At 35.3% G+C, this 26,197-nt stretch overlaps 3 protein-coding genes across 3 annotated transcripts; 1 reads left to right on the top strand and 2 right to left on the bottom strand.

The window, feature by feature from the left end:
• Positions 1–3,323: 3,323 nt before the first annotated feature.
• On the top strand, positions 3,324–8,374 carry LOC131850215 (V-type proton ATPase subunit S1). Its single transcript, XM_059200385.1, has 3 exons — positions 3,324–4,298; positions 5,366–5,532; positions 6,746–8,374. Exons 1-3 carry the CDS (start codon positions 3,458–3,460, stop codon positions 6,965–6,967), a joined length of 1,230 nt encoding a protein of 409 aa, XP_059056368.1. The 5' UTR covers positions 3,324–3,457; the 3' UTR covers positions 6,968–8,374.
• A 2,632-nt stretch (positions 8,375–11,006) lies between these two features.
• On the bottom strand, positions 11,007–14,915 carry LOC131850274 (uncharacterized). Its single transcript, XM_059200467.1, has 4 exons — positions 14,181–14,915; positions 13,450–13,608; positions 12,888–13,036; positions 11,007–11,836 (listed from the first exon to the last, which is right to left on the bottom strand). Exons 1-4 carry the CDS (start codon positions 14,851–14,853, stop codon positions 11,480–11,482), a joined length of 1,338 nt encoding a protein of 445 aa, XP_059056450.1. The 5' UTR covers positions 14,854–14,915; the 3' UTR covers positions 11,007–11,479.
• Positions 14,916–17,392: 2,477 nt separating this feature from the next.
• LOC131850275 (nuclear factor interleukin-3-regulated protein-like) lies at positions 17,393–25,792 on the bottom strand. The gene is made up of 4 exons (XM_059200468.1): positions 25,625–25,792; positions 20,572–20,673; positions 19,223–19,383; positions 17,393–17,598 (listed from the first exon to the last, which is right to left on the bottom strand). Exons 1-4 carry the CDS (start codon positions 25,743–25,745, stop codon positions 17,419–17,421), a joined length of 564 nt encoding a protein of 187 aa, XP_059056451.1. The 5' UTR covers positions 25,746–25,792; the 3' UTR covers positions 17,393–17,418.
• Positions 25,793–26,197: the final 405 nt, after the last annotated feature.

Below are 26,197 nucleotides of genomic sequence, written 5' to 3'. Positions count from 1 at the left end.
CTCGTCGTGTGGTCAACTGAAAGGATAATCGAGAGAACTTTGGCGATAGCATCACTTAAATTACCTTCAAATTTGAAGACTGTTTGACATTTGAAAATGGAAAAAATATTTTTTTTAATTACACGAGCAAATCGTTTGATTACTTACTTGTATATAATATAATTTCAATATAGAAATATAGATTTTTTTTAATCTGTGGGTTTTTGAAAAATGTAGTTATTATATTTTAGAAGACTATAAAAACAAATTATATTATATTGTTATCTGTCTTCTAAAATCGGTCTCTTATGATGGGCATCGTATTAATCGAGAACAAGAGACCTCACTGTTAGCAATGCATCTGATCTGATGCAATCCTTAAACAAAACTTCTCCAGGAAATCATTCTTCCATTGGAACTGCACAGCTCAGGCGGAATTATCATTCCATATTAGATTGCATTAAAAACTCTTACTCTTTCATGTTCAAATTGAAAATAAGATACCAAACACTTAGGCATTATAGTCCAATCAAAAATTCTTGCGCATTTATAAAAAAATTGCCGCGAAAATTATTCGTCATTTTTTTTTCTTTCGTAATGGCTTGGCACTATAGTGCATTTGGCAACATTAAAGTTTGGGAAACTATAGGATTTGGTATAGGCACAGATAATATAATATTACATAGTATAGGATAATTTTGGATTTTGGGATACGGATCAGAGAAGTTAAGGAGAGATATGAAATAAATATTTGAAGATTAAGTATATATTTACAATATGTGCCATTTTAAATCTTGTCTATGGTTTGAAAGCAATAAAATGTGTGGTTTGGGTACGTTTATTCTTATCAGAGAATTAGGTATTAACAATGCTATTAAAATGAAATATTGTAATTACGGAATATCTATATTTGAGGAAATTACAATTTAGATAAGGTGGAGCTACTTATTTTACTAATAAGTAATGTGTATTCGATTGTTACGTTACGGCGTTAAATAAAGAAAATTGCGTAAGTAGGTATCTCAGATATGTTTTTTATATACATAATAACAAAATTGTAGACATTGTACGATGGCTTTCGATTCAGGAATAAGATAAGGTAGTAAAAATCATGGGGAGCATGACGGCTTAGTTCTGTGGAATAATAATAATAAGAAGACGACACGTTCTATCCACAGAACAGGGAAATTCTATTGATGTGTGATTTAACAAGAATATGAATATGAAATGTAAATTAATTGAGAATAGTTAAGGTACTGTACTGTACTTTTAGATCTATAACATGTGATATGATTGTGTGAATAGGATGTTTTTTATGTTTAAGAAAAGAAATCCTAATTCAACAGAAGAATTCCTATTTTTAGCTAAATATTTCCATAATTAATTATAATGATATAAATGCCTAGTTTTATTATAATGGCACGTAGATAGACTGGATAATAATATTTAATCTTTAATCTTAAAAATTAATAGAGTCGGCTATATATATTTTATAAACTGCAATCAATTCTTAATTTATGTACTGTACGCATAATTTTTCTTTTTTTTGTTTCAGTTTCATGTTAAGCACCATAGATAAAGCCTCGCAAACCTAAGAATTTCGGTATGATCTGGAAATATATAATCATTGTGATAATTTACCTTCTACTAAACGTTACAAATATTAAATCATATGAAGAATACAGCATCGAGAAAGACCTATACAACATACTATATCCGAACTATATGAATTTTAGCGACGTATATATGCTACCTCTGGATAATAAGGTCGAAAAAGTCGATAACAATAAAGGACCGGAACCTATTCATCTCTTAGAAATGAAGGTACTTTCTCAATTGATGACATCAAACAGTACCGATATTGTATCTAATGATTTAGACAAATACATGACTTTATCGACTATAATGAACAACACTAGACGTGGCGGTTTCGCCATCGACTACGGCGACCATGATCGTGAAGATCCCGGCCCTATGGAGGACGAAAAAAAACAGATTCTGATAAACATTAATCTGCAGTTTATAATACACACAAGATATATAATCGCCAAAGCTATGAAGCTCAAGGAACAGATCAGAACAGACAAACGGTACCGATTGGGATACTTATTTAACAGGATGAGACGACTTAAATATGAGCAATTGAAGGTTATGACAAGTGCAAGAGACCAAAACACGAGCGAGTCGCGTCGATTAGAGTCGGCACTACGGTTCTATGAGAAAGTAATTCGTTTTGATATCGATATGAGAGACACAGCGGCACATATTAAAGAGGTATTTAAAGAGAAGGCATTATTCGATACATTGTAATTGCTGTGTTTATGTTTTAGAAGAAACAAGTCCTTACTCTATAAAAACCTAAATGATACGCGCGTGACTTACAATTTTAAAATGTTCAGACGGCGAACACTTGAAATTCCTTAACATAGCATGATGAAATAAAATGGCAATATTAAGTTTTGGACTTTATTTTTTTTGTAACGGCAACACTCTCTGCAGTTTGTGGTTAAAATTATAGCTCTTGAGTAGTATTATATATTCTTTGCATTATAGTTATTACAAATATTAGTCAGATATATAATATTAGGTAATAAAATTTTATGCCTTGTTAACTAGCCTTATTCATAATAATAAAACATCAATACATGAACTGACAGTACATTTATAATGCTGTCGTTCCAGTAGCACTTGTACTTAGGTGATACAGTTCATATGTGTACATGCAAGAGTGTTTTAGTATAAATAATAAAAACGTAATTAAACTAAAACAAAAAAGAATTAATATATCTATTATAGATGACATAATTAAGGCGAAACATGACTTTCGCTGGATATATTTAAATGCAAAAATACTTATGAGCATTGCAACGATAGAACTAGCGCACTTTTAATATTACAAACTGACATATAGACAGACATAATTTCGCATTAATAATACTAAGCCATCCGTATTTTGTATTAAAATAAATATTTGGCTAATTGTAGTATAATTTTATAGTTGTAGTATAACCTAAAAGAGATTCAGTAAGTATGAAATGACAAGTTAAAAGTAATTTATTAATCTTATTTATTCTCTTTACTTGAAAGTATTTATACCATTGAACAATATATATAATAAGTCTATTACATAACTTCATATCGCTTCTCACTTACCAGATATATCTATATAAGAAATTTGTCGTATCTATACATAATCGCTTATTGAATAATTCATTATTAAGCTACAAAGTACCTTTATATATGTAGTTAGACCATACAAACGTAGTGATAAGTTGCTTAGTATCGTAGTTTTTTTCTAATACAATAATAATGGCAACATTATAAAACCATAGACAAAGCGTCAAACACCAAATCATATGATCGCTTTTCACATGACCGATGGTCATTCGACATCTTTCATTTTTCATCTTTTTATGACAAATCGGGACCGAAAACTTAATTTTTAGTCCACAAACGTCCATTAGTGTAGTTAATCAAAATGGCGCGCAGCCATATAGTGTTCCTTACGTTAGTTTTAAGTGTGGTGTCTACTTTGAGTACGGAGGTGCCTGTATTTCTTTGGGGCGATTTGCCTAAAACTTCCTTGAAATCCAACCCCTTATCGACGGTTAGCGCCAGCGAATTCGGCACCATCCTGAAGCAGGAGCTACTTAATGATCCTTTCACTGTGATTTTTGTAGAGGAGAACTTGTCAGTTGAGGATTTCTCAAGGAGAGACTTAGAACTCGGCGGTGATACTTCGTATCCATATTTACATGCAAATCTGCCTGATTCCTACTACCTACCATCAGTGGAAGATCCCATTAAAGTGCTGAATAGTCTAGCCGACCCCGAGAAAGTGAGTCATGTGATATTGACAGAAAATGGATTGTCTGCGGATATCGAATCAGATAGCGGCAGATTCCTATTTATTAACATGAATGATGCACGGGAAGGCGAGTCGAGGGCGAGCCTGCTCCGTCGCCACAACAATTTCTTGGAAAACACAATCACTAAACTGCAGGATAGGTACAATTCTGTTATTGCAGTATACACAGCCCACTATCCATCATGGACGGTTCCAGAAAGCCACTCGCGTGTCCGTCGTCAGGCGCAGCCAGGGTCACCCAATGACTTCATCTTGGACGGCCTTCGTTTCTATGTTAACGCAATTCAGGTCACCAATGCAAACAGTGTTAAGAACCTCACTACATTGACGAACAGTTCAAGCATTTTTGAGAACACGAATGGCACTTCAATGACCACTACACTTGACTTTTTGAATGAAAATACAAAAATTACGTTGAATTTCAAATCTGCGTCTGGGTATTGGTCCCTTGGTAAGTGTTTCGTCTAAACCAATAGAAAATATGCAGTTATACTCCTTAAACATATGGTTTGGCTACAGCTATTGTTACTCTTGGGGATGAGTTGCACCATCCAAGGCAGTATTCCCCAACCTTTTAGTGCTATGCTCCTCTTTAGCCTATCTAAAATTCTTATGACAGACATCTTTTGTTAATTGAATTTTTACGTGTATTTATATACATAGCTATTTTTAGTATACTAGTTGTACTCACGGTTTCGCCCACATGAAATTTATAGCCCATATGTTATTCTGATGTATAAGATATATTACTGTAAAGTTTCAACAAAACCCATTCAGTAGTTTTTGCATGAAAGATCCATGTAGGTCCAGCCACAGTTGGTATATCATCCGCCCACCATATTGAAGCTAAGCATAGAACCAGCTGTTAACATTTTGTCCTGATGTGAATAAAAATCCAATTAGTTAAATATAAACTAACAGGAACACAGTTACTGCAAAATATATGTATAGCTAGAAAAATTTGTAAACGTAAAAGTTACCAGTAATAAAGGCTATTATTACAGTGGAACCCTGGTAATCTGGCCCCTGTCTATCCGGCCTATTCGGCCTATCTGGCCCCCCTTGCAATTTGACATGGTCTATTATTTATTATTGTTTTTTTTTATAATATTCCCTAAAGCATTACTAAACACGTTTGAACTTGTACGCATCACCACTGTACAGACGTGTAGGGTATTGTTTTGATTATGATTGCTTAGTTTGAATTTAATATGAGATGAAGATAGCGGAAAATACTGACAATTAAAGAAAAATATGATATATTAGACCACCTACATCCTAAAGAAACTTTTCCAGTGTATTATTATTTTTCTGTTATATATGTTTTATATATCCCTTTTTACAGGGGTAATACATTCAAACTCGCGGGTCTATTATTATTATTGTTATAGTATGGTTTATTTTCACTACTTTTGCTGGGTTATTATATATATATATTTTATATATCTCCCTTTGATGGGGTGTTCCACTCGTCTATTATTATCACCCTCATTATTCAGGTTTTCTTTTTTTTTACAGATTCAGTGTTATTGGATGCTGACAATGTTAAAACCAACTTGATATCTGGTGATGGATTCAACACAGAGGTGTATGCTCTCACTAACTTCTCATACAGATGCGCTGACAATGTCGCCTTCAGACATAGAAATGACACCAAGCTTGGAGTTAACTTTTTGAATTTGAAGGTAAGTCTCAGCAGTCTAGCAGTTTAGAATACTGCTTTATTTCTGGTGGTCAGAAGTTTGATACATGATGACCTTGCATGTATGCATCACATTTATATTTATACTAGTTGATCCTGCAAATGTTGTTTTGCCATATAAATTAAATCAGTATTAAATAATAGGGGTTGGCGATAGAAGAGTGAAATTTAGGGTTGTATGTGTTTTTTATGCCGCTTTATAAAAAAAAAACAAAAAATAAATGTTAGGAGTGGATAACATTTATCAATTAGGGATATGAGAAATAGATAGTCGATTCTCAAACCTGCTGAAAATGCATATAAAATTTTAATAAAAGTCGGTCAAGCCGTTTTAGAGGAGTATGGTAGCTTGCATTGGTCTGGGTTTATTCTATCTATGTTACATAGGCATTTATAAAATAAAATGTATGTATTTATATCAGTTGTCTAATACCCGTAACAAAAACTGCTTAGTTTGCGACGAGATAGCAGTGTGTGAATTTTCTTGGGTTATTATTCCACTTAAATAAAAAGAAAAATATTATTGGCTATGCATCTGCACAGGCTCTACAGTATACCTCTGGCTTCATATGGATTACTAATACTGTTTTTAAATATAGAATAACTATTGTTTCGGAATACTTAAGTAACATTTTATCTAGGACCCTATACTAGGCTCTGCCTGTATAGTGGAAGTCAATTTTGATATTTCTTCTTTTAATTTGAATGGCTTCCACCAATTGAAGTCGGTGATTTTGCCAACGTAGTGGTTAGCGAAACAGTGGTGTGGTTTACTGTTTAATGTGAAATAGAAATAATCTTTATTCAAATAAACTCATTACAAGCACTTTTGAATATTTTGATTCTACCACTCATTCGAAATGCAGATTCACAAGAAGAATGAGCAAGAAACTTGGTGTTGCTCTTTTTAATAGATGTTTTTTTATATAAATAATTACAGTATAACAAGTAAGAGGCATGCGATAATCAACATAGAAAACGCTACGCACTCATTATTAGTGTAATCAGATAATATTGTCAGTGCTATAGATTTAAAGTTTTTCTATAAAAGTTTTTTTGACTGTTCGTAAAAGTTACGACTGTTTCATTTGGCTGAGAATGCTAAAAATAAGGACAACACAACATATGGTAGCTTACAGATTTTGATATTTGTAATGTTAGTTGTGTTCACTCATGATTTTTTTAATAATTCCCAGATACAACCCTTCTTTGCCACTTTGAATGCCTCCGACATGAACTATGGTGACTCTTTCAACTGCTCCGGATTCTTCTCCGCACCGATATGGTCCGGTTTGTTTGTGGTGTTCATCCTCCTGATCATCACCTTCTACGGCATCATGAACATGATGGACATCAGGACCATGGACCGCTTCGACGACCCCAAGGGCAAAACCATAACGGTCAATGCTCTTGAGTAAAAAAGTGTCTATGGGATTTTCAGCTTTTGCGCTAAGGTTTTATTTTATATAGCAATTTTTAAAACTCTATTAAAATTCCTGATAGATAAGTGGTAATAATGGTGGATCTATCAGGATTTTTCCTGTTAGATAAATAAACACAAAATAGCAACATTTGAATGCCTTAATCGTTAATATAATAATTTCTGTGAAAAATAAATAAATGTAAGACTAATATATAAAATGTAGAGTATTATAAGATTAAAAGTAATATTGTGCTTTATGAAAATATAACCTAAAGTTTAGATTCAGTTGTATATAGAATATACACTGAAGGCCTAATTTATCGCTGAATATCCCAAGCGGTTAATGTAATATAGTATTTATTTAATATACATTAAGATATAAAGTGATTTGTATATCCAATGTTATTTCCAACAAGATGGTTTAATAAAATGTAATAGAGTAATTGTTATGTATAGGGCCAGAACATAGCTTGAAAAACTAACAAGAACTACATGTCTGCATTCCAAACTGCGGTCAAGTTTAGCTTAGATATATACATTAAAAGAACCTCTTGAATACCCTTTTTTTGTATAAAAACCGATAAAAAGAACCTTTTGAATATCCTTTTTGTATAAAAATGGATCAAAAGAACCTCTTGAATATCCTTTTTGTATAAAAGCGGATTAAAACAACCTCTTGAATGCAGTATTAGTATTTCCTAACTTTTGTTTAATTGATTATGGCTGACTTTAATTGCTTATTGTATGAGTGTTTTGATATTTTAAGAACCATAGACAAATTTGTGTTGCTTGACGCTCATATGATTTCAATTTTGTCACTCATTTTTTTTTTGTTATGTGTGAAAGTTACTAATAAGTCATTCTATCTATCTAAGCTGTAAGTTTGGACTACGAACAATAATTCATGTAATTTGAAATTTGAATTGTTATCTAATTGTGCAATCGTTTCTAACTCACTAATAATCATATAAGTTAAAATGAGACGAATATATAAAGTTTTGTTGCTATTTTCGTCCGGTTTTATATTGCCTTAATTATTGTTCTTAGGTTGAGGCTATGTTTGGCTCTATCGCTCTTATGAGGTCAATAATTCCAAAACCATTTTACAGCTTGAGTCGTTTTATGCACTGACTTTTTGCACACACTATGCCGCTTTGAAAGTATTATTCCACTTTGGAATAACACTTTCAAAGTTTTGATCGTTTGTTACTGTTCAAAAAGTGGCCGCATAATTTCTCGTTAGTGTAATTGTTATTAATTCTTAATTAAAGTATATATTATAAATGAACGGTGCCTCTTTTCATAATATAGACAATATTCCGATGGTAGGTTTGTTACCACTGAGGCGTAGATATAGCTCGTTATATTGTAAATAAACGAAATAAATACAAAACGAAACGAAGTGATCAATAAATAATATAAACAGTATATTTTTCTTTTTTTTCTGTTCTGTGATGTTCTCGTAACTTTCGCCGTATAATTAAAATGTACGCGGAAAGTTTTTTCAATTTTGATTCCGATCGAATTAAAATTGTGTTCGTAATAGTATTTTTTTGTTTGGTGATTAGAAAAATTCCTTCCAATTATAGTATTATTATGGACCAATTTTTTTTTCTAACAAAATATGTATTCCATAACCTGACTTTCGATATGACATCCTGTTTACCAGTAACTATCTATATAATTATTTGTCTGCAATTATATTCATATTAACTATGGGTTAATGGTAAACATCAACCCGAAAATCAGGTAGAATATATATTCTACCTGATTCAGTTACATAACTGAACCTCTTCCAGAAAGGACTAAAAAACATGAAAAGTATTTCTAAAAGTTTCCATAACACATTGATCACACTCCTCATTTCAATTTACCACTTTATAATTATCGGATTAGAGTAGAAAAGTTCTTTATTCAAATAAATTTATATTTGAGCACTTGAATAGGTGACACTTTTTTTTAATCTACCACATTCGGAAAGCACAAGATGAACGAGAAAAAGTCTTGCATGTTTACACTTTTAAAAAAATATGACAAGATTTTTAAATGAAATTACACATGAATGAAAACTACCAAAATAGCACATTATTAGACTTAAAATATTAAATAACTAAAAATATTCAGTTGAATGAATAGGTACATACTATCACTTGTTAGCGATTGTAAATAGGCTTTTAATGCTTCTTAAAATATATTATTTTTGAAAATAGAACGTCACGCATAAAACTTTTTTTTTTTTCCCATGTTCGTCCATCTAACACACGCATAAAACTTCGTATTTGTTTTGTTTTTTTTTACACATTCTCGAACATTTGCGACTTTAGGTACAAACAAATATAACCAGGGGAAAAAGTATTTAACAATTCTTTTTTTTTTCTAAAATAAGAGTCTGCAATGTTTGCGTTTTATTAACAGTCGTTGATAAAGGATACATGTATCCTTTTGCAATATAAGAGGAGTTATTTTGAAGTACTGCAGTAAATAATTTGAAATTGTATATAGAACTTTATCATAATATTATATTGAACATGAAATATAGTTAAGGATAGTACAAGAATTTTCACGGTAATAAAATCCATCCATATTGGTGCCAATCTGATATTACGAGTGATTCCAATCGATTTAATTATTCTATTGTATGTCTAAATTAGGGGTCATACATACATTTCATCACACATTAATTGTCCACGAAGTGTGACGAATAATGGCACGTTTTTTTATGGATGATAATGGAGTGGTGCACGTGCCTGCGCTAACGGTTTACGCTGCCGGGGCACCAGTGGAGGATAATAAGATGAATATGAGATCAGGTCAGTTAGCTCAATGTGGTAAATTCACCAATAATTTATCACGATGGTTTCCTGTGTACCACGTGGAGGTCGACCTGACATTGCTAGCAGATTGCTACACAGTACTATGTAATATTATGTTATCTGTGACAGTACTAACAATCCTCTTCATCCGAATAATGACATGTTTGGTCAAGGCACAATTCAATTTAAGATCTAAATAAAAAAAATATTAAAAACATCGACGGAAGAAAGTCAAAAAACTGTTTCAAAAATTCGTAAGTCATATATTTATCGAGATAGAAAGTTGAATATTGGTATGTGAAATGTATAATAATACTTGACCAATTTATGAATTTTTGAAAGAAAAGGATATAAAATAATTTTAGTAAGTTGGGATTTTCATGTTACGACAATTTCACTTTCTTACGTCGATATGTAGTTCTACTTAAATGACAGTAAGGTTTAAATTGTTTTTAAAATATGTTATGTCACACTAGGAGGCGAATTAGTGACAAATGTGACGAGACGCGAGTAAGCCGAGGAGATTATACATATATAGATCTATTATCCTTTTTCAGAGTTCGCTACTATTCGTTTTATTCTCAGAAGCGATGGTTTTTATCTCTTCAGGATAGAATGCAAAGTGTGTCGAGGGTATTATATGTAAATATGCAATGTACGAGTATGTATGGCCTCTCACAACTCAATTTATGATAATGTACTATTATTAAGTGACCCTTACAATTATTATTAAATATATAATTTTAACAGTTTTAGATATATAAGATGCTTATAGCTGAAAGTATTAAAAATATATTTATAACGCTAAAAATAAAACTTTACTCGCTGTAAATGTATTTTAATGTACCTACCAAACTGTATATATTAAAAATTATTACAAGTAAAATTACAGTAATAATAATCCTGGATAATTCACACAGCGCCATCTAGTCGTCAAGGTAAGCAGAGTTTGTGTTAAGGGTGCTAGACGGCTGATATATATACAAAGATCGATCGATTTTTTTTAAATACATACATAATATACGTAGAAAACAAAGACTGATACAAACTATCATATTAATAAATACATACCTTTGCACCGTGCGAGGAATCGAATCCTCGTCCAACGGAAGTAAAGCTGTGTGCTTATTGCGTCAGGTCGACACCCATGGATATCATCGTGGTTAACTTTTCTATTAATTAATTATTTACATATGTATATTCCGATTTAAACAAACAATTAAAGCTTTTTAAGTACTTTTATTTCAATTATATTATAACAAACATTGCGACTTATTCGCTATGCATTCACTTAAAATCAACTGGGTGTGTTATATTTTCACGGCTAAAACGACTCAACTGATCATAATTTTGAAATGAAAATAAAACTCTACTACAACAGACATAAAGTATCTATAGTAAAGTAATCTGGTAGCGGCTGAAATAGGGATCAAAGTTTATACACTTACACAAACTTTGATCCCCAATTTTGCTCCTAGTTTAAAAACAGAATAGGGGATCAAACTTTATCCACTTACACAAACATTGTTCTCCTATTTCCACCCTTAGTTTAAAAATAGAATAGGGATCAAAATTTATCCACTTACACAAATTTTGATTCCCAATTTCGCCCCTAGTTTAAAAACAAAATAGGAATCAAAATTTATTCATTAAACAAACTTCGATCACCTATTTCACTCCTAGTTTCTAAACAATTAATGTTGATCTGTCATCACCAACGGCCGTCCGTATGGATCATCAAATCTGTCGTTAGATGCACAATTATATAGTGAAACTACACCGTAAATTAAAACAATTAGGCAAATGCCAGTTATAAAGAAAGCAGATAAAATGTGGATATTAAAGTACGGTCCACAATTGACCGTCTTTCCGAAGCCTTTGCTCTCGTCTGAGGGTATTTTGTCACCACCCCTAGCAATAACAGGGCCTTGACTATTATTGTCGTAGATCCTTGCCAAGTTTCTCATAGATCGTGTGGTGCTCCAGCGGCGAAGTGGCTGTTTGTAGCAGTCCTCACCAGGGTAGCATAGGTCAGATTTAAATGGTTGGATCTGTGGAATTTATATCCAAATATATTAGAGAAAGGGGATTGTTAGTTAATGTGGACTGATGACCCTATTTGTAGCAGTATCCATGTCAGGTAGACCTCCAAAGAAATCTAGAATAATGAAGTTTTTAAACTGTGAGCGAGTACACGAGCATTTGCTCAGATTTGTTGGCATACTAGCGCCCCCTACGATGGGAACAAAGTCTTCTTGTACTCGGACAAGGTTGAGATTGGTTGGAGGTGGAGGCAGTTATCGCAGAGCCATGTAAAGAATCATGTCTGCTTAAAAATAATAATATTGTTTACTTAATAAATTAAATAATATGAAACCCTTTAGCTTAGCCTATCTACGAGTTAAATAAGTGAGATAGGATGGATGAGAATAACAAAGTAATGAGGGGGGAGGGGTTAGTAATGTGAACTAATAACCCCATTGAGGGGGAAAGGGGATTGTTAGTAATGTGGATTGATAACCCCATTGCTAGCAATGTACAATGTCAGGTCGACCTCCACGCGGTCCCCCCTGGAAACCATCGTAACAAATCCTGGTGAGCTTGTCACGATGGGCTAACTGACCTGACCTCATGCTCATCTTATAATCTTCCACTGGTGCCCCGCCAGCGTAAACCGTTAACGCAGGTGGGTGCACCATTCCATTATCATCCAAAAAAAAAATAACCCCATTGCTAACAATGTACCATGTCAGGTTGACCTCCACGTGGTTCCTCCTGGTAACCATCGTGCTAAATTCCTGGTGAATTTACCACGATGGGCTAACTGACCTAACCTCATGTTCAACTTATGATCCTGAAATGGTGCCGCCTCAGTATAAACCGTTAGCGCAGGCGGGTGCACCAATCCATTGTCATAAGAAAAAAATAGTGGTGCCGCCTCAGTATAAACCGTTAGCGCAGGCGGGTGCACCAATCCATTGTCATAAGAAAAAAATAGTGACGTCAGTCTAGCTGGCGTCACTATATCTAAAACCTAATTCCTGTGTCTGCTTCGACATAGGTATATATAAAATAAAAAATTAAATATTAATATTTTTCTACCTTGTACTGTTCAATGGTGACCGCGCTGCCATCCCTCGAGTTCAGGAGTACGAGCGGCTCCCCACAATAGTACGCCCACCTCCACGGAGCACCCACCGCCATCTCTGTACGACCCACTTCCTCACCCCCTTCCAGTAGTGCAACACTCTCTGAAAGACAGTTTTTTTTCGTGACCGACTGAAAATCAGCATTGCAAAAGTTATGTTCAAAGCATCTGCTGAGTCAGCCTCTTTTGCCAATAAATAAATCTATACCGCAGATAAAATAAATAAAATATCTAAAAAGAGAAATAAATTTAAAATAAAAGTATATAAAATAAAATAAAATAAAAAATAAAAGTAAATAAAATAAAAGTAGCCTAAATTACTGCTTACAATATTAGCTATCTGCCAGTGAAAGTATTGTCAAAATCTTTGGACCGGTCCAAATATTAGCAAGAACAAACAGACAGTTTTTTTTTACTTACCGAAAAGCTGTAATTTCAAATTACAGAGACTTTAATTTTATTTATTTCCATAGATTGTAAAACCAAAAACCAATGAGAAAAAGATCACAGTCTTACCGAGCAACCATCCATCTTTTTGGAAGCTAAAATTGAAGAGCAGGTCGAAATCCGTGTATGCCATTTTCGTGACAAGCTTCTCCCTCGTCCAGGTCTCGTCTGTCACCGCCGGCAGCTGGTTGAAGGTGGCGCGACGCGTCTGTGTTGCCATGTAAACCTCTGCCATAAATAAAAAGATTTAGACGGCCTCGGTGGTCTAGCGGTCTAGCACAGCTCCTTACTTCCGACGGGTTTGATTACTCGCACGGCACATTCATTTGTATTCATGAGTAGGAATTTTTGTATCGCGTGTTTCTATATAAAATACTCGCCCCGGCTTTGCACGGGTGTACATGTATTATACATAAACCTTCCTCTTGAATCACTTTATGTATCAAAGATACGCTTCAATATCCGTTGCGTAGTTTTAAAGATTTAAGCATAATACATAGGGACGGACAGACAGCGACAGCCACTTTATTTTATACTATGTAACGATAATGAGGTATGTCTTTCTGAAAAAAAAAATCCAGTATAGTACCCATAAGACAAGCTTTAGCTAGCTTAACTTGGGTCTAGATGGCGCTGTGCGAATTGTCCTTAGATTATTATAATTAAAAACTAAAAAAATAATTAGTATTATAGTACAGAACAAGCCGAGAAATTCAAAGATTCGTAATGCATCTGTGCAGAGCTGGTACACCCGTACCAGCTCTGCACAGCACGCTAATAATTTGTAAAAATGAATTTACCAGTGAACCGGAACAAAGCGCCATCAGTCTCGATCGTGACCCCGTTCCTTGCAGGTGGAGACGGTGAGATCGGGAAGAAGTACAACTTCTCAATTTCCACCGGATTAACTTTCCCCGTATAGAAAGCGAGTACAGGACCATTGGCCAATTGTCTGACAACAAAATACACTTCTGTCATGATCAAATCATGACGTCTAAGCATTTCCGCGCGCGTCTCGTTTACGCCATCATGGAAAAAAACGTAAATATATTTAAAACGTCCATCAAAAGTCTGCAGTTTCGCGCCAGAACTTAGGTGGTAAACGTTAAATTGTTGGGGACGGAAAACCTGGTACAGAAGTTTGTACGGCTCCACTACGCCGGGAAAATATTTCACTTTACTTTCTTGGATGCCCTTTCTTAGATGCAGATATGGCGTCCCCAATTTATCCTTTGTGGAAACATCTTCAATACAAAATAACTCTTCAACGAATAAAATGACCACTTCACTGAGTTTTATTGCTTCACGGACAACATTGGCGAAATAAGTTGTGCTTGTTTTAATAAATGGATTTGTATTCACAAATAAATGATCCATAACACCTTCATGGTCGATCAGGAATACTGGAATTGTATCTTTGTGGGCTAAATTTACTTTCGCCGATAGAACTATAATGAAATACATTAAAAACATTTTCCCGTTGTGTTATTTTGAAATGAAAATCAATTTTCTACAATACTGTAGCAAAAATAGACTTTCTTTTACTCTGCTACCTACTTATATGTCAAACAGATTATTCTTTTTATTAATTTGTTTATTTTTAATTAAAAGAGAATTTAATTTTAATAGTCAGTAGTTTATTTGAAAAAAATATCTTCTGACAGTAATAATATTTTTATTTATGTAGTTAATTGGTTCTTAAACAAGATTTTTTGTGTAAATCGATATTTACATTTTTCGACTAAAGTACTGATTACTAAAATAAATTTCTCTTTTACTTTGGAAACGGAAAGAGTCTAACCGTTTCTTACCGTTTCTTACCTTAAGGTTGCTTGTTGTAGGTCGATAGGTGTCAGCAGGTTGTTCAACTACCGTCACTAGATTATTCTTGTTAAGGGCTACTAATACAAGAGCATATAACCTCAAAGGTTTTTAATATTTTGACGTTGATCGTCACTATACTTTTTGTATTACAAGTTTACTAATGTTCATTAAGTGTGAGAATACACTATGATATGCTCATCATTTGTAGGCTTTGGAAAATTCAAATCGGAAGTTAATAAGTGAATTTATAAAAATTAAACTCTTACAAGATTTGCAACGAAATAACAATAGTCGAGAACGGATTTAAAAGGTCTTAGAAGCCTAACATCGTCAAAAGCAGGTAAAATGTTTTCAATGTAAGAAACTTTGGCATTTTATTATTTTTTTAGACTACTTTTGATGTGTCATTCGCAATCATTAAACACTTACGTAATGACACTAGCTGATCCGCGCAACTTCGCCTACGTTTCGTTTCCCCACCTTTTGCAATATTTTTCATTGCAGCTCCGCTCCTATTGGTCGTAGCGTAATGTTATATATGTAGCTTAAAGCCTTCCTCGACAAATGGACTATTCAACACAGAAAGAATTTTTCAATTCATTCCTGAGATTAGCGTGTTCAAACAAGCAAACTCTTCAGCTTTTCACTATATATTGTAGTCAGTTTAACTTAAAATTTTGTGTATATTTTATTCAAAGTAATAAGTTTTTTTTATTCACTATCATGTCTCATGAAGTCTCGGTTCAATTCTCATCTATACATCATCATCATCATCATCATCATCGCAGCCCGGAAGACGTCCACTGCTGGACATAGGCCTCCCCCAAAGATCTCCACGACGATCGGTCCTGCGCTGCTCGCATCCAATGCCTTCCCGCGATCTTGACCAGATCGTCGGTCCACCTTGCTGGAGGCCTTCCCACACTGCGTCTTCCGGTCCGTCTATACATATAAATAAAATTGTAGTGTCTGTTTGTAATATTGAAATAACCGTTTTACTACATGCATATGAACATAAATGCGGTACATATACCAAAAAACCACTTTTTACAATTTATGTCTGTCTGTCTGTCGGTCTGTTTGTTCCGGCTAATCTCTGAAATGGCTGGACCGATTTAAACGGGACTTTTTTGGCAGGTAGCTGAAGTAAGAAAAAGGTGTACATAGATAACTTAGGCTACTTTAATTTTGAAAAATTATTTTATTTTAGAAAAATAAAGTTAAATTCCACGCGGACGAAGACGCGGAAACAGCTAGTTAATTAATAAAAATGCAAATAATTTAGAAAATACTTTATTTATGAACACTCGTTGTATAATGGAAACAATTTAAACTTAATAATTAATATTTAATTTATGGTATATAAATTTAATAAAGCACACTTGCATAATCCTTACAATATATAAAACAAAGTCGCCGCCGTTGTCTATATGCTTACAACTTTTAAATTAAGCAACGGATTCCAATCGCCCGGTTGTTGCGCTGTATCATGTGATTGAGGTCGTCGTCTTCGCCGGCGAGGACAGTGTCGTGTGTGTGTATCATAGCGTGTCATAGCGTCGGGAAGCAGAGGTTAGCTGCTCTTATGACATCGGGATCGAGTTACAGTATTTGTAACAAAGCTCCTCCGAAACAGATTTACCGATTCTTATGAAATTTCATGTGTTTATTCAGTAGATCTGAGAATAGGAAATAAGCTAACACGAAGTCATGATTATTTGTATCGCTCTGAGTTTTTTTTATATATATTATATGTGTATTTACAGTATTTCTGTCAGTTATTTAGTAGCATACAAGCTTTGCATAGATTGGGTCTAGATGGCGCTGTGTGAATTGTCTAATTGATTATAGTGTATTACGATATAAGTGCGTTATGATTACGAGGCGGAATTTCAGCCCGAGTCAAAGTCCAGGGCGCAATAGAGCCCAGCGTGTTATACACACACGTATATTGTACGACGTTTTTCAACACACTTGATTTTAAATAAACTCAACAAAATAACCGTGATGCACACTTTTGTTATCTCGCCATTTTACTAAATAGAAAATAGTGTTATTATGGAATATAACTTCACTATTTGCGTTTATAACGCACGCGTCATTTATGAGCTGCTTTATATATCGAAAATCGGTGAAATTGGGTCTACTTTGCGATCAAATGTTCAACACATTAATAAGTACAAGTAATAAGTATTATATGTTAGAAAGTCTGTTCTAATCGCTGGTGGTGGATGTAGGAGCGGGTTGCGCGTGCGACGCCGGGTGAGCGAGCACGGCGTGGGGAGCCTGCGCAGTGAGCAGAGCCCGCAGAGCGAGCGCCTCCTGCCTCAGCGCGGCGATGTGCGCGCGTAAGGATGCGTTCTCTTGCTCAAGCACGCATGCGCGCCACGCTATCTGTATAGTACAACAATTTACATATTAATACGTGATACGAACACTTTGTAGACTTCTTTACAAAAATGACGCGGATATAGATAATTTCGTATCTATATTATTAATATTATAAAGCTGAAGAGTCTGTTTGTTTGAATGCGCTAATCTCAGGAACTACTGCTTCGAAGGGAAAAATATTTTTGTGTTTTATAGTTTATTTTTCGAGAAAGGCTTTAGATAGATAATTTATTTGCTTCAACATTTACAACAATAGTACAAATGTTCGCCTCATATTCAAGGGGCATGCAAATTACGATTCATAACAATTACCTTTACTATTAAATTACATTATAAATAAGAATATCAGATGTCAGGTCAATTCCCGCAAAGAGTAACAGTATATTTTAACGAGCCATTGGTGTAATTCTTTTTTAAATCTATTTAACGCCATCTCTCGAATTACCCTGTGGTATTTTATTATATTGTATATATTTGTATGGAACTGAAGTGTGAGTTAATTTTTTGCAAGTTAGTAAGTTAGTTCTACACGGTTTTTTTTTAAGACTGAGAAATTCTTAGGGATACTCAATGCGTTAGCGTTTGCGCCTGTGGTTTACGCTCGCTTCGGCAGAGTTTATATTGATTTAAGAAGTTATGATTTTAGTAGAGGTGTAATTTTAATATAGTTATTGTGATATATACATTTTTAGAAATATATACAATTATTTATATAAGAGAACATAAGACAAAATTAACGAATTACCAAAAAAAAAAACAATCAAAACTAAAAAATAACGAAGACAATCAAAACAATATACAACAGAAATAAAAGAACAAAACAAAGCAACAATATAGGTAAAACAAAACAACAAAAGATTAAACAAAATAACAAAACGGAAAGCAAAATAAAGACGTTGGTGGTTTGGATGACGATGGTATGGATATGATGATGGTATGAGAATGTTGATGATGGAGGTATGGGAATGATGGTGATGATGATTATGTCTGATTAAAATTTTTGAGGTTGTGAATGATGTATGATATGTGTGATGTGAAAGTGTCGATGGTTGATTGATGTTTGATGATGGATGGAAGATGGAATGGTTCTGAGACCCGAACCATGCTACAGGCCGTCTCATGGTCGAGCCTCGTGGGACCAAACCTCGGACACTCCTTGACGAGATGCTCCATAGTTTGCGGAGCATCATCGTTGCAAGGGCATTTGTCGTCCGAGGTGATCCCGAACCGTTTGAGGTATGATTTGCAGTATGAATGACCGGTGAGAAGATGGGTGACGGTTGTACTATGTAACATTACGCTACGACCAGTGAAAAATGTTGCAAAAACGGAGAAAATCCGAGGGCTTCCGTTGCGTCCGCTGCTTAAACGGTTCAAGTTACCTAAAATATATGTATGAAAGAATTATTCCTCTTTAAATGAATAAAAAAAATGCCTGCGACTATTCGCGATAGTGTTTTTGATTACCACGTGAACAAAGTCGCGGGCACAGCTAGTGCAGAATGAAAATTCGTATACTTATACTTTATATAGAGGAGTGCAGAATGTAAATTTTTATACATAATTGTATATGTATCTGCATTTTTTATGAAGGGAATAATAAAGAGTTTCATTCATTCATTCGTACCTGGTCCTCGCGCATGCGTCGCGCGTCACGTGACTTCTTGGCGGCCTGGTTGTTGCGGCGGCGCCGCTCGAAGTACTTCTCGTCCTTGAGCTCGGCGGGGATGGGCCGCTTCTCGCCGCGGCGGCGGTACACCTCCCCCTCACATGAAACCGGGCTCAGTACTGCAACAGTCCATGATTTTGTCGGACTACTCTAATGCTGTTGGCCGCAGCTGGCCTGTACAGCTTCACCGGATGATAGGGGGCGAGTGCAGATGGCACCAAAGGAAGGACTTATGGAGCGGTTGAAGGCCAACTCCTGCCTGACGGATAAAACTATAATCAGTGGGACTGCTGGGGTTTCGAATGGGACGGGGGATCGATCTGAGGGGGACAGTCCATATATCATCGTCATATATTTATTGGAACCACTATCACAGATGTAAAGAGTACGGCCAACCGCACATGTTTGTTTACTGTGCACTACCCAATTGCCGACAGTCAATTTCACCTCACTATATATAAGTGTTCAAAATCTACCCTGTAACATCGTAAGCACAGATTATTATATTAGAGTCCGTTAGTTTTCTGTTCCCGCGCCTTTGCCTCCCCTCCCTTACCTAGTAACAAACGGACCGTACAGCGGCCTTGACGCGCGCGCGCATTTGTTGTGAATTAAAATAAATTAGAACTGTGTTAAACCTACTGTGAAACTGTGAAAGTGTGTGAAAGCTAGCGAAGATATCTTCGAGACCCTGAAGCCCAAGAAATCCGCAGAACCATACAGGTACGTGACTGACGCTTACACACTAAATTCCCCTATAGATGTGCAGAGAGTAAATTCCCAAACAATAAGATAAGAGAAGTAATATTCAAAGGTAAACATTGGTATTTGTAAGACAATCAATATTAATCTATAAATTCTATTCATATTGTTTCTCTTTAATATTATTTCTCTATAGTCATATCTACTGAATATTTAATTATAATCAAATTTCGACCACTGGGCAACCATTACTACATAGAAAACATCCAGACCCAGACTGTACAAACACTATTCTTAAATAGAAATCTTTGAATCGTGCGAGGAATCAAACCCGCCATTAACCGGTGGGAAGGGGATTAGTAATGTGGATTGATAACCCCATTGCTAGCAATGTACCATGTCAGGTCGACCTCCACGCGGTTCCCCCTGGAAACCATCGTGTTAAATTCCTGGTGAATTTGTCACGATGGGCTAACTGACCTGACCTCATGCTCATCTTATCATCATCCACTGGTGCCCCGCCAGCGTAAACCGTTAGCGCAGGCGGGCGCACCATTCCATTATCATCCACAATAATATTAATAGTTCTGTGTTGTGTAACTCACGGGGCGCGCTGGGCGCGGTGAGCGGCGCGTGGGAGCGGCAGCAGCCAGCGAGGCATGGCGGCGGCAGCGCCGACAGCAGCCCGCCCAATGTACCACGCACATCTGTACAACACAAACATTGGTGATAAATAGTTATAAAACTGTCTGTCTGGGGGGCAGCGGTGAGAGGGGAGGAGTTAGTAATATGGACAGCAACCCGCCCAATGTACCACGCACATCTGTACAACACAAGCATTGGTGATAAATAGTTATAAAACTGTCTGTCTGGGGGGCAGCGGTAAGAGGGGAGGAGTTAGTAATATGGACAGCAAATGTACCACGCATATCTACACATGTACAACATTTATTACAAAAGAATATGAGCTGAGTTTAGTTCAGTTTTTCTCTCGAAATTATTCAAAACCTACGGTAGATTTGACATATCATAAGAGTCTGTAATAGACCTACATGAATAAATATATTCTGAATTTGAATAACTGTCTGTTTAGGAGGGGAAGCGATAGTTATAAATTTTATTTATTATTCCTCGCGGACCGAGTCGCAGGTAACAGCTAGTCCTACTAACTGCGCAGATGAAGTCGCAGGCACCAACTGGTTTTTTTTTGTAACACAGGGAACAAACGAGCATGCGGCTCACCTGATGGTAAGTGATTACCGCCGCCCATGAGCACCCGCAACACCAGGGGAATTGCAAGTACGTTGTCGGCCTTTTATAAAGGAATAAGCTCATTTCTTGAAGGTTAGATAATCTTAGTTAATTAGTACTTAGATAATCGTTCTTATTCTGATGGCACTCCAAACCCGCGGAAGGACTTATAAGGAATGAATACCAATCTCTGTGTGGCTGATACGACTTTAGTCTGAGGTCACCGCCAGGCAAAAACTAGTCTCTAACAAAATGAAGTACACAGACCAAACAAAGCCTAACATTGTAGTATATATAGTCTTTGAAAGAATGAAAAGTTACAACTTGTATCAGATTATGATTGTGGAAAGTCACGTGATGAACTGTGTAGGGAGAATAACAAACCAAAGTCAATCCTGTATATATAATCTAGAACTTCTAAAAATGGAGTAGCGGTACATTTCGACTTCTATAAACGGGAGCCTCTCTAAATGAGACCACTATAATTTTAAACCTTCTTAATTGGAAAACTGGATTAATGGAAACTCTTAATAATTGCTACATGATTCCTAGTCCCTAGAGATCCCAATTAATCATGTTTCACTATATAATATATACAGAATACTCACTACGCTACTAGCTACTGTTTTCTTTTCCACATTTCACACCCCTTTGTACATATTGATTTAACTAATTACCTATTGCAGGTGAACTGTAATCGGCCGCAGGTGGTAGTGCCACTTAATCGAGGACACGCGATGCGTTCTACTCATTAAACGATCGGCAAACATGGGGTGAAAGGGACCAAATAGGGCTAATTTGTCAAAGGGCTGACAAATAGTTGTAATCTGTGCACATTTTAATTATCACTGTCTATGGTCGATTTAAATGTAGACTAGGCTGTACGGTCTATGATCTTTAAAAGCTGCAATAGTTTGAGGACATACATCTGTTTCTAGGGAAATTTGTCCACTAACATATACCCATAAATCGGCTTTTATAAGCACAGTCAGCAACAAAGTCGAGGTCACTGTCTATCCGTCCCTATGTATGCTTAAATTTTTAAAACTACGCAACGGATTTTGAAGCGGTTTTTTTAATAGATACGAGTCATTCAAGAGGAAGGTTTATATGTACACCCGGGCGAAGCCGGGGCGAGTTAGTGCTAGTGCTAGTTTTTTATATTATATGTATCTATTTATTTCATAACTTTATCTAATTTTTTTTACCATCTGCTCTGCTACCATTTGCTTGATCGAAGGAAAAACGACTTGTTTTGAAGAAATAGTTTATTTCGTGTAGGTATATAATATTATGACATACAATAAAGTTTTTGATAATATTATATTTTTATATTAAAAACAGTGATGGAGTAAATAGCGATGTGCCAGTGTCACCTACAGTCTGTTCCATCATTGAAAAGGAAATGGACAGGGCTAATTGTGAAAGGGCTGGTAAAAAAATCTTTGCACATTTTAATTACCATAGTCTATGGTCGATTTAAAAGTAGACTTGGCTGTATGGGCTAAGGATCTTTGCCTGTTAAATCATTGAAATGAAAATGGAGGAATATGTGAACAAAATGTCTATGGTCGTAATTAATCTGGATATCTATGAGAAGGATTCCTCTCCTTCTTTATCGTACACATCGTTTGATAAAACCGGAATGGTAAAACTGTTAAGGTTAAATAGCACTGTTTGTTATCTGTGCGTTGGTTACACACCAGGTCATATGTTGAGCGGAGCGCGTTTCTTATTAAAAACTCGACTTTGACCGATCGGATTTTTTTTGTAAACGATGGAGTCCCATAGGTCAACCATCGATGAAATTTTAGTTTCGATAAGTCACGTCATTTCGGAGGAATATCGTTACAAAAATTGCAAATCTGATCTCTATATTACGATGGTGGTAAACAAGCATACGGACAATCTGATGGTAAACGATTACCGTAGTCAATGGACGCTTGAAACACCAGGGATGTCCCGTGCCCCTTGCTGACTAAAACCTTAATATACCCTTGAGAAACCCCATGCTGTAGTCTCGTGAGAAAACCTTTGTTCATTCCACAGTTCCTTCTCGGAACCATCGTGATAAGCTGGTGAATTGGTCACGATGTTCAAATGACCTAACCTCATGTTTATCTTATCTTCCACCACTGGTGCCCCACCAGCGTGACCGTTAGCGCAGGCGGGTGTACCATTCCATTATCAATTCTAAAAAGTCCATTTTACCTCATCTTTTTACCATTTAGCTGGACCGTGGTTATGTTTGCCATTTTAATTTGTTTAAATGTTTATTTTTTAAAGTACAGCAAATATAGTTAATGTTGGGGTTAAACGGTCATGCACCGAAGCCTCCCCATCGATATTGGGTACAGTTAATTATTTATTTATTGAATTACCCCAGTCCCACGTGACCACGGCACGGTGAGAAGTGTGCCACCTGCACTACAACACTATGCGTTCACGCACTATTGCAATTAGACAGGTAAAGCTAAGCGTTGATAATCTTAATCTATACTAATATTATATAGCTGAAGAGTTTGTCTGTTTGGTTGTTTGAACGCGCTATTTTCAAGAACTACTGGTTCGAATTGAAAAATTTATTTTGTGTTCGATAGTCCATTTGTCGAGGATGACGAATAGGAACTGTGGCTGTGCGCCATGTAATATTGTGTATCTCATTATGTTTGCGCGGGAAAATAAAAAACTATGAAATTAATTTTCTTCTGCTTCAAATTCCTATTTGTTTTATTCTATTGATTATACGTTTATATGTCTGCAATTTACTTCTAATATAATTAACTACTTAGATACAAAAAAAACCTTCGATACAGCCCCTACTAACCTACCTGACACTTATAAATCAGAATAGCATATAGGTTATAAATTTTAAGAGGATGAAACCGCTAGCATCAAAAAATATAGGTAGTTGACTATTATTTACATGATCGACCTTGGTAGAGATTATAAAAATGCAATAATTAACTTAAAATAAGATGGAAATTATGATTACGACTGAATTTCTATTGCTCCCACAAAGGATAGAAGTAGAGGGATTAATACTCATTTCAAATAATTTCTTTACGTAATTGGAAACGCAAACAACATACAAACTTTACCTCTTCATATTATTAGTAGATATAGATTTTGATTATTTATTTAAAGTTTCAAGGAATTCACATGATAACGTTCCACTACGTGCGCTGCATAAACGTTGAACGTTACACATAAAATATATATCTAAGACGGAATTGTTGGCCTTCAAAAGTTCTAAAAAAAACGCCTCTACGATATATGTCTATCTTTTAAGCTTAACTCACTATAACTTTTTTTTATGGTAATCAAATTTCATCTAAACTAAATAATCATTATTTGCGAAGGTGTTTTTATAAACTTGATATTACATTATTTATTACTAGCTATTGGCCCTGGCTTCGCCCAGGTGTATCTACATGTATTATATATATAAACCTTCCTCTAGAATCTATCTATTAAAAAAAACCGCTTAAAAATCCGTTGCGTAGTTTTAAAGATTTAAGCATACATAGAGACGGACAGACAGCGACAGCGACTTTGTTTTATACTATGGAATGACTAGCTGACCTGCGCAACTTTGTCTGCATCATACTTGACATTCATCTGGTCCATTTAGGAGTGCTAGACGGCCCTAACCATCCTCCACTATAGGGCCATACTTGAACTTGATAAGTATTACATTTTAAACAAAATTGTTTTAATTTTTATTATTTGTTATTAGTAAAGTGTTAGTTGAAATCAAACTATGTATAGCGTTTGATTTCAACTACTAATAATACAAGCAGAACCTCAAATATAGGGCCCGTGCGTAGCCGGGTGGGATGCTAGTTTTAAATAATATTCGACTCAAACATTCATTACATACATTTGAATGAAAGTTTTGCACTAAACATTCTATAATTGCTGGGGATGAGAATAAACAGGTGCGCCGGCACCGCGTCGGGTTGTATGAATGACGGCTGAGGTCGGGGATTGGTACAATTGCGCATGCAAATTACAAAGAAAGAAAGAAAGAAAAATATTTTATTCAGTGGTTTTCAACAAAAAAAAAATACAATCATACAATATAAAAAACAAACGAAGAAAAAGATCAAATAAAATGTACCTACATATAATTAATTTACCATGTAGATAATAAAAAACAAAACATAAAATAATCATTTTTTACATCCATACCTATATGCACTGAAACGGCTCTACTCGGCTTTAATGTATGTTCTATGTGAAAATCGGTCCAACCGTTGGACCGATTTTGACGATTTTGATTTAGAGAAAAACTGTTGATTTGAAATTAGCTCGAAAGCACTCGACAGTAAATTTGACATATCATAAGAGTCTGTAATAGACCTACATGAATAAAGATATTTTGATATGATTTCATATACTCACCAGTTGGTGCCAGTAGCTGATTGTAGCTACTCAGTAGGGTGAGCGCAGCCAAAGCACCACTCCGACTCTGCTGAGAGACGCATCCAGGATCCGCGTCGTAACGGAATACTGTTTGATCCATTTTACTATTACACTTACACTTTTTGTGACCACTAAACTTATTATAGTCCTCTCTTGTCACTAACTAAACTTTAAACGATACGCAAGTGCAAGTTTCTTGCTCATTCTTCTCGACTCTGTTCCGAATGAGTGGCAGAATAAAATATGACTATATTCAAAAGTTCTTGTATTAATAATAATCTCACGATAATTCACACAGTGCCATCTACCAATTACCAAGTTAAGCTAGCTAAAGCTTGTTTTATAGGCACTAGATAACTGATACAAATACATATTTTGTATTGTAAATACATACATAATATACATAAAAAACACCCAAACCGATACAAACAATTATACACTCATGAATGTTTGTGCCGTGCGAGGAATCGAACCGCGACCATTGGAAGAAATGCGTGTGTTAAACCGCTAGACACCGAGGCCGTCAATATAATAATCTATATATATTTGAAA

The sequence above is a fragment of the Achroia grisella genome, unplaced genomic scaffold (genome assembly GCF_030625045.1).
Source record: "Achroia grisella isolate CSIRO2021 unplaced genomic scaffold, CSIRO_AGI_Agris_v1 utg719, whole genome shotgun sequence".
In the NCBI taxonomy this organism is placed as follows: domain Eukaryota; kingdom Metazoa; phylum Arthropoda; class Insecta; order Lepidoptera; family Pyralidae; genus Achroia; species Achroia grisella.
The sequence above is the reverse complement of the archived record's forward strand: the minus strand, read 5'-3'. Positions and strand labels throughout refer to the sequence as shown.

Coding starts and splice junctions, on each gene's coding strand:
- LOC131850215 (XM_059200385.1), top strand. CDS start 3,458: ATGGCGCGCAGCCATATAGTGTTCCTTACGTTAGTTTTAAGTGTGGTG. Junction 4,299..5,365: donor GTCTGGGTATTGGTCCCTTG/GTAAGTGTTTCG, acceptor TTTTTTTTACAG/ATTCAGTGTTATTGGATGCT. Junction 5,533..6,745: donor TTAACTTTTTGAATTTGAAG/GTAAGTCTCAGC, acceptor AATAATTCCCAG/ATACAACCCTTCTTTGCCAC.
- LOC131850274 (XM_059200467.1), bottom strand. CDS start 14,853: ATGTTTTTAATGTATTTCATTATAGTTCTATCGGCGAAAGTAAATTTA. Junction 13,037..13,449: donor AAAAGATGGATGGTTGCTCG/GTAAGACTGTGA, acceptor ACTGTCTTTCAG/AGAGTGTTGCACTACTGGAA. Junction 11,837..12,887: donor TCACCATTGAACAGTACAAG/GTAGAAAAATAT, acceptor TAAATTCCACAG/ATCCAACCATTTAAATCTGA.
- LOC131850275 (XM_059200468.1), bottom strand. CDS start 25,745: ATGGATCAAACAGTATTCCGTTACGACGCGGATCCTGGATGCGTCTCT. Junction 20,674..25,624: donor TCAGCTACTGGCACCAACTG/GTGAGTATATGA, acceptor TGTGTTGTACAG/ATGTGCGTGGTACATTGGGC. Junction 19,384..20,571: donor CACCGCGCCCAGCGCGCCCC/GTGAGTTACACA, acceptor GGACTGTTGCAG/TACTGAGCCCGGTTTCATGT.